Consider the following 13,456-nt stretch of genomic DNA (forward strand, 5'->3'; position numbering starts at 1 on the left):
GTCAAAAATTTATCTTGACATTAGAAAATGTCTCAGTGGAGTTAAAGCTTTAACACGTAATTAACTGCAGATAATTCTGTTTAATACTGAGGATCAGAATTTTAAAACAGTCACAACGTTGATAAATGGCATGTTAAATAAACTGAAGCTTCCGAAAAGTGATCAGATTACAAGAATGAGAAAATTCAACTCCAGCTCAAAGGATGGTTGAGACAAAAGCAAATTGTCTTGTAAGGTCAGGGCAACACTGTCAAAAAGACGGTACATTGTCCTTCTGAAACACCTCCTCATGCAGTACAGCTTCACACATACACACACACACTCCCAGGTCTCATGCAAACTAAAAATACGTTGGGGTGAATTCTTTGATTTTCAATGGCAATTTCTACAAGTTTGCACTCAGGGAGTCTCTCTGCCTAGTAAGCATCACAAGCGAGTGAATAAAACTATAATTAATTTTCACAAAGACAAGAGCAGTGGCCAGCAGAGATGGAAGACTGTTTACAAGAGCTTCTGAGAAGCTCTTTTGACCTAAATCTGGTTGGAGATTTTCCAAGAAGTATCTGGAATTTAGTCATCTCACTGCAGGACCATTTTTCTCTTTTGTCTGGCAGCCTGCTTATTTTCCTTCTTCAGGATTCAACATCAAACAGAATAAAAAATGACCTTTGACTGGATCTTTTTATGACATGCAATGAAAGAACTGATCCAAAAAAGTTCAATGTTCAAATAAGCACCTACTGAACTTGAAAAGAATGTTGGAAGATGTTGAAAAAACAAGATTACATCTTGAAGTCATGTATCTGTAGTATATTATTCTATGACCACACAGCAAAGTCATCACAGCTGGTCTTTCTTAGCTATACTATAGAGAAGAGACCACAAAAGTCTTATCAGGGATTTTACAGTTCCAAAGCCTCAAATTTTACCTGCTGAGAATAAGCATCTTAGCTTGAAAAAAAAAAAGCCAACAAAACATTCTAGGAGAATGGCACTGCTACCTCACTAGGGATAAGTGCATAATAAATTCATATTTTAATATAATATCACACTTCATAACATACTCATCTAACAACCAAATTGGGAAGGCTGCAAAATGCCACATGGAAAATTAAAGTGTGACAACAAAGTCTTCCAAAAAGCATTGTGCTTGACTGAACTCTGAATGAAATACTAATTTTAGTCCCATGTAAAGCACATGGGTATATCTAGTCAACAGCTCCTTTCCCTCAGCCAACTCACCTGTTCAGTCAAATTGTTCTACTCTTTCTGTCCATTCTTTTATTATTAGTGAAATCAAATATGTGTACACATGATAGAGCTGTCATTTGCTCTCTATTTTCATATGGCAGATTATTAAACAGAGTCAGCAGAACAAGTAAAAGAAGGAAATAAGACCGGAGACTGAGAGCTCAGAACTTCTAGAAGCAAAAAACAAACCAAACCCAACAAGAATTTAAAAACTGAGTACTCCGAAGTACCTTCAATAGGCTAGGGACACATTCACAGTCAACATACGGACTACACTGAGTTAAAAATATCTTTGTGATGAAAGCTATAGTGGAGCAAATGTTGTCATTAACAGGAGCATTCCCAATTCTCCACTTAACAAGATATAGTGCTAGGAAGTCTTGAAGTTTGCTCTGCTCCTGATGGCCACTAACATCACCTTGGTAAAATATATGGGAGGGAAGAGGTAGTGCACACTGTGCATGTGCTCGTGCATACAAGTACATTAAAAAAATTTTAAAAGCTTCCGCATTTTCTTCACCAGTGCTCTAATAAGCTTAGCAATCATCACACTGCTGCTGCAAAGTCACCACATTCAGTATTCCTCTTAAGCTTATTATTACACAGAAGGCAACAGCATTTGCAGAGACTTTCCTACAAGCTGTGACTCAGTTCAGATGGGTTAGGCAGTGATCATCTCCTGACAGGCAGCTTTTCTTCAGTTGTTTACATTCTCTACATCAGCGGACACAACACATGTATTCCATATGAAGTGCACCTGACAGAGTTCAAGCCAAACCACTGTGCCAACACAAAATAGTAAAACAGTTGAGTGGAGACCAGGTAGTACATAAAGTTTTTATCTGTGAGTCCTTTTGACTGGGCATATTTCAGACTGTGCGGTTTTTCAGATAAAATTGCAACCTTCCATCACAGTAGTCTAATCACCAATAACAAACAAACAAAAAATCCAGAAAAACACCATAGTTGATTATATTTTTCCTACTACTTCTGTCCATAGCAACAATTAAAAAAAAAGAAAAAAGGTTCCATAACTGTGCAAAGAGGTTTTTAAAATGTAACAAGATCATATATAGCATTTTTATTTCATTTCTTTAAAAGACCCTTTTCCTTTTATTTATATCAGAATAAATAATGTAATAGCTTGGCTTATTTAATAATAAAACACTTAATTAAACAACAAAAGCATGCATGTTAAGATAAATCTTACAGTAGAATTTACCAATCAATTAGAAATTTAAAAAAAAATGGAGTTAAAACTGTGTATTCTCCATATAAAGTATTTCTGACAGCATTGTTCAAATTTAGCTTTCTGAATTGAAAGCAAAAGAATACATACTGCAGAAGCCAACAAAATTATTTAATAACACAATAAACATTTTACATACTGTGGAGACTAATTTCAAATACTTTACATGTACTCTTTTAGAATAGATAACACTCAATACCCATGGAGAAAGCTGTTTGTGGGATACAAAAACCCACCACAAACACCTGTTAGTATATAATAGTAAATGACAAAATAGGATGGGAGTATATGTCCAAAGGTAAGATATTTAATTTTGCAGGAAAAATCCAGGCTGAAGAGTGATGTTGATGCTCTGTATTACTGTGAAAAAATTGCTTTTGTTAATTAGCTCAACTTTATTTGAACTTGCTCAGTTTTTAATGCAACCATTTTTTTTCCCTCCCAAGAGCTTTACCATGATAACTTAAAAAAAAGGAAAACATATCCTCTGGCTACTGCTTTAATTTTGAAGTGTTACAATTATATAATAGTTACACTTTTGTTTAAACACTGACTGAATAAAAAAATTGAATAGTTTTATTTCACTTTGTTATATATATCACATTTTCAATGTATCTACTGAGCTCCCACTCAAAAGATAAATCAAGAACACAAGGAAAGCATAATTTATGAGTTGTCAAGCAACCTGATTTTAACACTTACTTTTGTGAAGATCTGAAAAAAGTCAATTGCAGGTGGCAATTGAGACTCATCCTGGATCTCAGTTTTCAAATACAGTTGCAAAGTCTGTGCAAGGTGCCTGAGGCCATCCTTCATTTCTTCACTTAAGAGTTCAATATCTTAAGGGGAAAGGAAAAAAAGGACACCATGTCATAAACAGAACATTTTGCCAACATTTTGAAAATGTCCAATAGCAGCCATAGAGTCCAGACATTTCCAGTCCCAAAATTAATTTTGACAGAGGGCAGAAGTTTCTCATTTTTTGTGACAGGTACCTATCAACACACAGTAGAGTTTATCAGGTTGCTACTGCCAAATCATATGAATATGACAGCAAGTTAAAGATCAAAAGCCGATAAATAAAGCAAGCAGATGTGTAAGTACATGTAAGACATACAAAAATCAGGCATCTGGGTTTGCAAGAATAACCACGTTAAAAATGTGCTTGAAACTTTATGCAACAGTAGTTATACTGTATTCTCCATAGATGAGTCAGAAACACTTTATGCTAGCAGATCAAACAGAAAACTATTTAGAGACAAAGGGATTTTTGTACACAGCAGCTGGTAAACAATGAATACAGGAGAATATTAAGTCAATATCACGCACCACTATTCATGTTTTACAGATAGAAATCCTGAAACAGAAAGAATCACAGTGCCTTATTTTCTAAACAAGTGATTATGCATGCATCTGGTCTCTGATAATATGGAAAGTGAAACTCTCCTGCTGCCCTGGTAAGTTCACCACCCGATTACCTGCTTCACAATTTCTTTTTCCTGACAGTTAGTACAATATAAATTAGATAATTAGATCTATACAGATAATGTGAGGTGAAAAGATTAAAGCACCAGTCTATAACAAAAGGCAGAGATTTATTATTCATTATGAATCAATTTTATGTCTGCATAATGGCAAATTGTTATTATATTATAAACATTTATCCTTAAGGGGAATGGAAATAACCTTTTACCAAGAAAGCTTCTTTCACGTACTTTAGATCCAAACTTGTGGGACTCATGGAAGGACAAAGCACCATCTGTGTTCCTCTTTAAAGCTAACTCCTTAATCACTTACTTAAAAAGTAGCAATCACTGGGTTTGGGGAAACAGGAGTCAGGTGTGTGTACTTGGTCCTCCATACCCTACCCCACCTGCCATCCCTCTGCTGGAAGGTAATGGCTGTTTTATCAGCTGTAAATTGTTTTTCATAGTTTCCACTTCACACACAAGTGAGCTGCTTTAACAACCTCCTGTGAACTACTGGCAGAGCACCAAATCCTGGCTTACTAAAATGGCAAGTACCAAAGCTTAGTGACCAGCAGGAGACTTCCAGCTACAGTTGCATTCTAGTCTGGAGTGGGTATCCTTATTTGAAAACTCTTCAGTACTGTTTAGACCTTCTCTGGAGCCACTGAGGGTCACTTTGCTTAGCTAAGCAATGCAATTCTACCAGTACACTGTATTATGGCAAATGTACCCCTTCTCATGCCACACACTGAGTTGGAGAAACACTTGTTATCTACTGTATATTGTTTTCATTTCAGCATAAAGTAACACCTTCCAAGATCTGCTCCCATTCCAATGGTCAGTAATTGCAGCTGAAATGCTACCTACAAGCCATGCCTGGTATGACTGCAATGTGCTGAACAAGCAATGACTCCAGAGAAACCTAAGGGTGGTCTGTCCCTACCAGGGTTAGGGAAGGAGAGAACTGCTCTGCCAGAGCAATTATTTTCAACTCCTCACAAAAGTCAAACCAGTTAATACTAAGAATGCTGAAATGGGCCCTTCCACATCTGGCACAAAGATGATTTAACCAAATTATTTGCCTTTTTATAGCTTCCCACAGCACTACCCATGTGCCTCTTAACAATGTGAATGTTTGAGGGTGATTTTGCAAGTGTGAATGAATGTAAATATTAGAAATTGAGATGTGTATGCTCTTCACTATGTAAAGAAAATCTCTGGTATGGAAAAGTTTAGTATCTATGAGGAATGCATCTTCAAGAAAAGCAGCAAATTTTTAGATGACTGAAAAATCAAGTTGAAAAAAAATTAAAAATCATCAACAAGTACTTGCATTTGTCATGTAATATTCCTTTGAAACCAATAATGCTTTTTTCTTCAAATGTAATTATTCAAGACAACATGTGATTCATCTTAAACTACCTGACACACTTTGCAAAATGTAAGAGAGGAAGGCATGGTTTGTTTCACTATTAGCAATTAAAACACCTCTAGAATGGAGAAGAGGAATTGTATAAAGAGCATGTTATAAATGGACACTGCAGCTTAGGACAGATGTCAACATGAATACCAAAACCAACTGGAACTTCAGGGAGAACTGTCAGAGATGGGAGCAGAATGCAATTATCCACATTGGAATCTGTCCAGGACACCAGAGCTAATGATCCAGCAAAAAGTCTCATGGGATCCTTAATGGCAAACTATCAAGACCTGGTTTTCACAGCACACAAAGAAGGCAAGGCCAAAAGCAAAATTACATGAATTTTTCGAATCTTTTCATTTTTTGATTTTTTTAAGAAACCTTTTTCGATTGTTTGAGAACCCTGGTGTGGGAGACAAAATGCTATAAAAGGCCTGTGGAAAGTTTTCTAAATAAGGCATGAGGATTTAACTATGCAACTCTGATACTGATACAAGAAGAGTAGCATAATATCTGCCCACAGTACAGCACACAAACTGTTTTCTATGCACTGAATCTTAGTAAGTAACAACAAAGATGATTTCTGAGTTACTGTACTGTATAGAGGGGCCCATAGGTAAGGACAGAATTGTCTTAAAATAGATGAGAACTAGTGAAAGTAACAGTGCATACACCTACTTAGCCTGAGTTTCAGGGCACACAATAAACTTGAAGGAACTATCCAGATGGGAACAGAATTTTATAAAGAGCTAGAAGCCTCCACATGTTTTGTGGGTGGGGTTATGTACCACATATTTTATCAGACAATTACTCAAAAATGTGTAAGACTTTATATGCTTCTATTCCATTTATATGTCTCACACTAAAAATCAACCCACCATATAAAGCAATGTTAAAAATTAATAGTGTAAAGCAGATTGAGACAGTATAGTGACAATAATAATTTTCAAATATTTTGGACTTCTAGCTGGGGGAGGGGGGAAAAAAAGGAAAAAAGGAATATCCATTAGAGTTCTGTCATACTTCTGATCAGTGTTGAAACACTATGTTCTATTACAAAGATGCTTCCTGAGAATTTTTTTGCTTCAGAAGATCACAGCCTGTATTTTTAGTTCATGTGACTCCTTTCAAAGAAATCTTTTCCTCTACATATACTTAGACCTCTAATAAAAATGCATTTCTGACCTTCCTGCGGATTTTAAGTATTGAAAGAAATAAACTGTGCAGCAAATGAGAAAAGTATCTTGAGATAACAGTAGCTTTTCAAGGATACAGAGACAGCAAAAAGGATCACAACTACTACAAGCTGTCACACCAACCCAGAACATATTGTGACTACTTTAAATGGAAAACCATAAAGACCATCTATTCACTCTAAAAAAAGAATCCAGGAAAACAACAAAAGAATCAGCTAAAATCTTTATGTAAGATTATGTATAGGCCGTTTCTATTGCACTCTTTAAGTATCAACTTCATTTAATGTCTAGGACTCCTGAACACTTCATGCTGTGGAGTTAAGGAGATTACACAGGAATTGTTATTAACACTCCCAGAGTAAATACAGATGAAACACTCTCATCTGCCTCCTCTTAAACTAACTGGCTATGGACCAGGCATTTCTCGATCCCTGAGAGGACAGTCATCCCATCTACATCACAGGCCATATCAGCATTTCCTTCAGAATGAGAATTTTAGTAGAAGCTTCTACACACTCTACAGATTTTTGTACCATTTATCTTCAGACAGCTTATCACGCTACTCCCCTTTTCTCCAGTCAAGTCAAGGAAAGCTGAGATCATCTCCTGAAGGGTCCTGTGAAACCTCAGTTTGTATGGAATGATCAGTTACACAAAAATCCTTGCCTTCACTAGAGACAGCTGCTGTACAAGTGACCAATATTTAATTTTTGAAGGGAATGTCTTCCCTTCAGTTCCTCCTATGCCACTCTGCAAACAGACATTGGTACAATAAATATTTTTTCCTTGGCCCCCAGCAACGCCATGAAGCATAAAATCTGTAGTCTTCATCATTTTAACTTCATTTGAAGCATCTGTTCTTCATAAACCTTCATTACACGATTTGAGAATATCCATTGCAGAAAATCACAATGTTTTAAATAATTTAAATTTAATCCATTTTAATTTTCTGCCTTAGTATGGTCTTTTTCCCTTGCAGTTTGGGAGGAGGCAGCAGAATGTCAGGATGTACAGAAGTCAAATCTAATACTATGTATTGCAATTTTTATGTTTATGTGGGTTTTATTTCTAAGCATATCAATAGATCAAGCTGGTTTGTAACCAAAGCTTTGAAAACTACTAAAAAACATTGATGTAATCAAAATATTCACATAACTCTCCCAAAAATTGCTCTAACAAGATGCAACAAGGAACCAAGGATGTATTTCTTCTTTTCCCAGTCTTTAACATTTAAGATGCCAGAAAATCTGGAAAGAAGATTTTCTATTTCACCTTTAGCTCTACTGAGAGATTTTAATGAGCACCCTTTTCTACCTAAGCAGCTGACACTCACGAAACCACAAAAGTAATAACTGCACAATTTCATCTTGTTTTCTCCCTTGAAAAGTCACGTAGAAGAAAGTTGTGCACACTTGACTTATAAATTTTAGACTTATTTCCTTTTTCTGGAAGTTATTTTCAAGCTTTATGCAATAGCACATAAACATTAAAGTAAATATCAATGTAAAAATATACATATTTTTGTATATATATGTAAAAATATTGACATTGTAAGGCAGACATTGGGTCAATTAAAAACAAGCGAGATGTGTGTTGTAAAATGGGAAATTAAAGCAAGAAAATCAGGTGGAAGTTTGGCTTGAAGAAGACACACATGTTTTTCCCATGATCTTTGAAAAAACTGTTCTTCCTCATACACATTTTCGCAATTTTTGTCTTTGATTCTGTTATTCTACACAGTAAACCCTAAGAAGGCAAGTTGCAAGTAAATCAGAATGCCATCCCGTAAAGCAGACCTTGGAGTATTTCCTGAAATATGGCTGGCAATTACTTACTTGACTGAAGATCGGAAAAAGAGTACAGCCTCTCTGAAAGGCATGCTGATTGTCTGAGCTGTAGAGAAAACCAGATAATTAACACTTACATACCATGCTTTATCTTGAAAACACTCTAAAAGATTGATTACTGCACGTGATATGCCCACAAGATAATCAGGTAAGGTTAACAGTGTCAACATAAATCCAGTACTTTGCATAAATTATCCTAAAAAACCTAATTTTTTTTTTAGTTTCTGTTGTAACACTTTGTACTAATTTTATTTTTTTTAACATGTTGGCAGCTTACCTTTGGTAATTTACTTCAGCACTTCACAGTATAATTGAAAGCAATTTATGATGTTTGCAGTTTCATATTTCATGTGACTATAATTAATGCACAGTATGGGTGGGTAGATATTTGCCCTTTAGAAACCATTACACATGAACTCTTCCCAACAATGTATGATGTGAAATCGTCTTTTCTCACCTCATACCACAACAAATGCACACATTTTTATCCAAGACAGAGAGCATCATGGAAGGCTTAGCAAAAAAATGAGCAAATCCCTTTTGATTTACAATCCCACACAGTCATAAGCCACTTAACCTAACAGAAAATTTAGTCCACATAAAGTAATCAAGCCATGGGAATGTCAAACACCAGGACTTTGAAGAGACTTTAGAAAAAGAAAAAGTAATTGAGATTAAGAGAATCCAACATGGAAAGCAAGGCCTTATGCCCTCTAAAGAAAGGGCAAACAATGCTTCTGTCCTTACCACTCATTCAAATGAGGCTGAATGAGGTTCTCCATGAAGTTAATAGAAAAGCACCAATAACTTCAGTAGTATTGAAGAAAAAACAGTGTCCCCCTATGCTTTCCTTACAGGCAGGAATAAGTTTGGAATGCTACCACATAGTCACAGGAAAAGAAAGTCAATAAATAGGTTCTTTGAGCTTAATTATGTCCATTTTGGTATCTCTTGATCTTTTCAGCATTTCTGCAAATTAGTCAGTAATCTTGTAATGCAATATGCAGTCCAATTTTGTTCAGCAACCCCAGTCACATCAGCCTTTTAGTTCTTAATCACATTAAAAATGTAGAGTGAGAAAGTATTTATCTGAAACTGCTGCACTGAATTGATCTAAAAGAACATCACTTACTAGCTTAAAAACAATCCTGCCAGCAAGTCTGACAGAGTCTGGAGGAAAATTTGGCTCAATGCTCTTAAGACATCTGCATTCCTGCTTGTGGTCCAGCCAAGCTTCTTTCTATTAGGATTTTTTAAAAAGGAAGAAAAAAAAGCATGTTATTTTACATAATACATATCCTATTTCATGTATATATATATATATATATATATACACACACACATATATTTTATGTCTATATATATTTATAGCTATATATGTACACAAACATGCTCAAAGCTGAAAGTCAGCTCCAAAGTACCAGGAAGGGGACCTTCCACAGCTACTGATGTACGCTGACCCTCCAGCACAGGCAGCCTTGCTGCCAACTACAGAAGAAACAGCAGCATACACACTTTAGTAGCATAATCTAAGAATGCAGCTAAAACATGAATGTTGTGGAAAACAACAGTATGGATTATCCACTGAAACCAAACCCACCATGCCATTTCCTCCTCAAATGTAACTAATTGTGTAACTGATACAATGGACACTGGAGCTGCAGCAGTGCAGGTTCAGGACACAACACTATCACCATTATGCTACCTCTGAATTCAACTCACAGAAAATCTAAAAGAAATACAACCCAAAATTTACCAAAATGGCAAGAACTCAGAATAATCAAGGGCTTCTGAAGGTGACATTTTCTCATAGATATGAAGTAAGGGGAAAAATATTAACTGAGGAAAACAGCTTCTGTAAGGTAACTGCCACAGAGAAAATGATAAAATGTCTAATACAAAGAAACTACATGTTCAGCAATAAAAAATAAAATTAAAAAAAAGAGGAAATGGCAGAGATATGTGCAAGGCCACATCACACCTGTAGATGCTGACATGCTAGTTAAAAAGATTCCAAAGGCAATCACACAATTTTCTTCTTAAGTTGCATATAAGGGGGGGAATTGTTTCAGGTAACTTAGTCCCAGCACCAGTAGCATTTATTCTATTTCATTCAGGATTTTTTTCCCCTGTGGCTTACACATAATAAACAAAATGGACTTATTATTTCTTTCAGATACATGCGAGATTTGCGATTTCATTTTCTTTACCCATAACTCTACAACAGGAAAAAATGACACCAAGAAGGCATTAATCCAAATACAGTTAGTGTCACATGCTGTCTGACAAATAAAAGTTAAGTATTTAGTGCTGAATAGAATTATCCTTGTCTAGAAGAAACAAGGTCATGCTTGTAAATGTCCAGACATCATTCTGTGTAATATAATCCCACTTAAACTAAAAATGTTCCTTGGAGTAAGCCTTTATCTGTCAATTTTTTTCCTCTACATAAATATTGCACAGAATTTTAAACATGCTAGAGGTGACATGAAGATGATTAATAGCTTACTCAACCAACAAAACCCTAATGAGATGAACTATCCTGTACCACACAGCATTATATGCCATGTTTCTTTGAGATGCATTCCCACGTGGTAAGAATAGTTCAAACAAACACCTTCCATGAAATGGCACTTTGGCCAAAACCGATGACAAAAAGGAATTAGTTTGACTTCTCTGCAGAAGGAGCTGGAAGGGGGACTGCCATTCACTCCCCTGCAACTAGTCAGGAGAGAGGGGAAAGTTCCAAATGCATTAAGCATTATGAAATTCAACAGTATTTCTTCTCAGTACCACTACAACAATGATGCAAATTACAGAATATGAAACCATGAAGATTTGTGACCCTGAGAGACTTAATTTAAAAGTCAGTCTCTAACAGTGCATATTGGTTGCGCTTTTGTTACAGTTCTTCATGGAAGGGTTTTCTTAATTCTGTGTATCCTGGCTTTCTAGGTTTTTATATTCCAGATCCAGCATAAGAATAAATACTGTAATTGCAGAGGTATGGCCACCTGATGTGACCCTTCTTCTCCATGCCAGTGAAGCAAATTTTTTTCCCTATTAGAAACACTAACAGAAGGAGGCAAGAAAGGCAAGTGATCAGTGCAGGGCAATACACAGGCCTCCTCACCCAGTAATTTGGAAAGAATACCCCTTTTTTATCTCCTCACAAGCACTGACTCTCATTCCAGCTCAGTGTAGCCCAAGCACAAATCCTCAGGCTTTACTCAGGTGAGAAGGGCCAGCACCCACATGGCTCAGGAGACAGAGCAGCACAATTAGCCACTTACTGGTGGCACATTCAGAGTTTGCCCGCTGAACCAGCACCATACAAACTCTAATGACTCACTGCACAACCCTGGCACAGGATCACCTCCTACTGGCTCAGGGCATAGGCAAGAAGACCACTTGCATATGCCTGCAAAGTCTTGCATATTTTTAGCTATTTTGCAAATGTGCATTCAAAAAATGGAATGCTTCCTGCAGATTAATGTGCTAATGAAAAGCAGCTGAAGACTAGAGTGCATTAATAGGAAAAATAAAAGTAGGATATTGAAGGTTTTGATTTGTTCGAAGGAAATAATCTGTAATTTACAAAGGCTTGTCCAATTTCTACCGAATGTCTTTTTTATATTATTTTAATAGAAGTGAAATGTCTTATTTCAACAATGTTGGATAATGTCACAGTCTGAATTCTGTCTGAAATGACTCTCATTTATCAGGGATTATCATCTATATCACTGGTCCCCAGTGATAGGAATGCACCATATTAATAAACATTGCCAAGGAGACCACAGCATTATGAGGGTTATGAGAAGCAGTAGATGTGGTAACTCCACATTGGAAGAGACACTCAACCAACATTACCCTGCAGGAAGGCAGACAGCACTCTGAGATTAGGCATCAACAAGTAGGAAAGGGGCTACAACAGAACAATGCCAAACAGGGGCAAAAGTCAATGAGGTCTGACTGAAAACAAACTATTAAAGCAAAAAGTCTATATATACTCAATCCTGAAATCTGAATTTATTTGAAAAAGTCACCCTAAAAATCTCTTGTGGTAAGTTTCAGTTCCTCATTTCTATTATTTTTTAAAGTTAATTAAAGTCGTAGAAGCGAAATCAGCTTCCATCAGCTGGCCTGAAAAATAATGGTAATTTTTGAAATTTGGAACAACTCACTGGTAATTTTCAATACTGACATTATGAAGATTTGTAAAAATAGGATATTCTGATTTCTAAATAACTTCTTTTCAGGACTCCTGGCTCTGCATACATATCCCCTTAAAGGATAAACTATTCTCACAGCAAGTCCCAAAAAGATAAACATTTCAAAAGACTATTCTTCTCCTTAAGCTTAGCCTGAAGAAAACCTTTTTGTGCCATCTGATATTTTAAAGCAAATGAAGATGCTTACAAGATATTTGCAAGTGGTACATCCTAACATAGAAATCTCCTGCTGCACTTACTTTGAAGTTTCCTTCACAAAGCCCACCTTTATCCTAAACCTAGTTCAGCTACTGAGAATAACCTTTTTCTTTAAGTCAGATTTTTAGATTAATTCTGATTTTATTTAATGTATTAACCACAAAACTCCAGAAAACTAACAGATTTTAAGCCTAAGTGTTTAGAGTTGCAGTTTTCATTTAACACACATCAAAAAATAATCAAATCATTGTGCAGCTAAGTGGAAACTGCAAATCCAACTGCATAACTTGCATTTCAAAATTATCTGTATTTATAAAACTAAAATAGTCCTGTTCTGCAAATATTCCCTTTTTTTAATGTGCAAACTGCAGTTTCATTTACTACCTTGCTGTTTATTTGTTGATCAATTAGTTCAATTAGAAGTGCGCATATGAATGAATTGCACTAAAGCTATAGAGGCCAAGTAGGGCACAAAGTATTTGGTTTAACTTTGCCAACAGCTCCTGTAAAACCAGAGCTGCATGATAGTGTAACTACCTTATTAGAATAAATAGAAAATGGAGGACAGCTCTCAAAAGCAAAGAGATCTGGCTG

The 13,456-nt window shown here is 36.0% G+C and overlaps 1 protein-coding gene across 2 annotated transcripts in view; it reads right to left on the reverse strand.

Moving 5' to 3' along the window:
• The window catches only part of SMYD3 (SET and MYND domain containing 3), a 410,479-nt gene that overhangs the window by 339,058 nt on the left and 57,965 nt on the right, over positions 1 to 13,456 (reverse strand). For both annotated transcript variants that reach the window (XM_071548005.1, XM_071548006.1), the window contains exons 3-5: positions 9,565 to 9,672; positions 8,421 to 8,478; positions 3,203 to 3,339 (exon numbers count right to left, since the gene is read on the reverse strand). In XM_071548005.1, coding sequence (XP_071404106.1) covers positions 3,203 to 3,339; positions 8,421 to 8,478; positions 9,565 to 9,672 — 303 coding nt within the window. The remainder of the gene's footprint in view (positions 1 to 3,202; positions 3,340 to 8,420; positions 8,479 to 9,564; positions 9,673 to 13,456) is intronic.

This window comes from Pithys albifrons, chromosome 2 (assembly GCF_047495875.1).
Source record: "Pithys albifrons albifrons isolate INPA30051 chromosome 2, PitAlb_v1, whole genome shotgun sequence".
Lineage (NCBI taxonomy): Eukaryota > Metazoa > Chordata > Aves > Passeriformes > Thamnophilidae > Pithys > Pithys albifrons.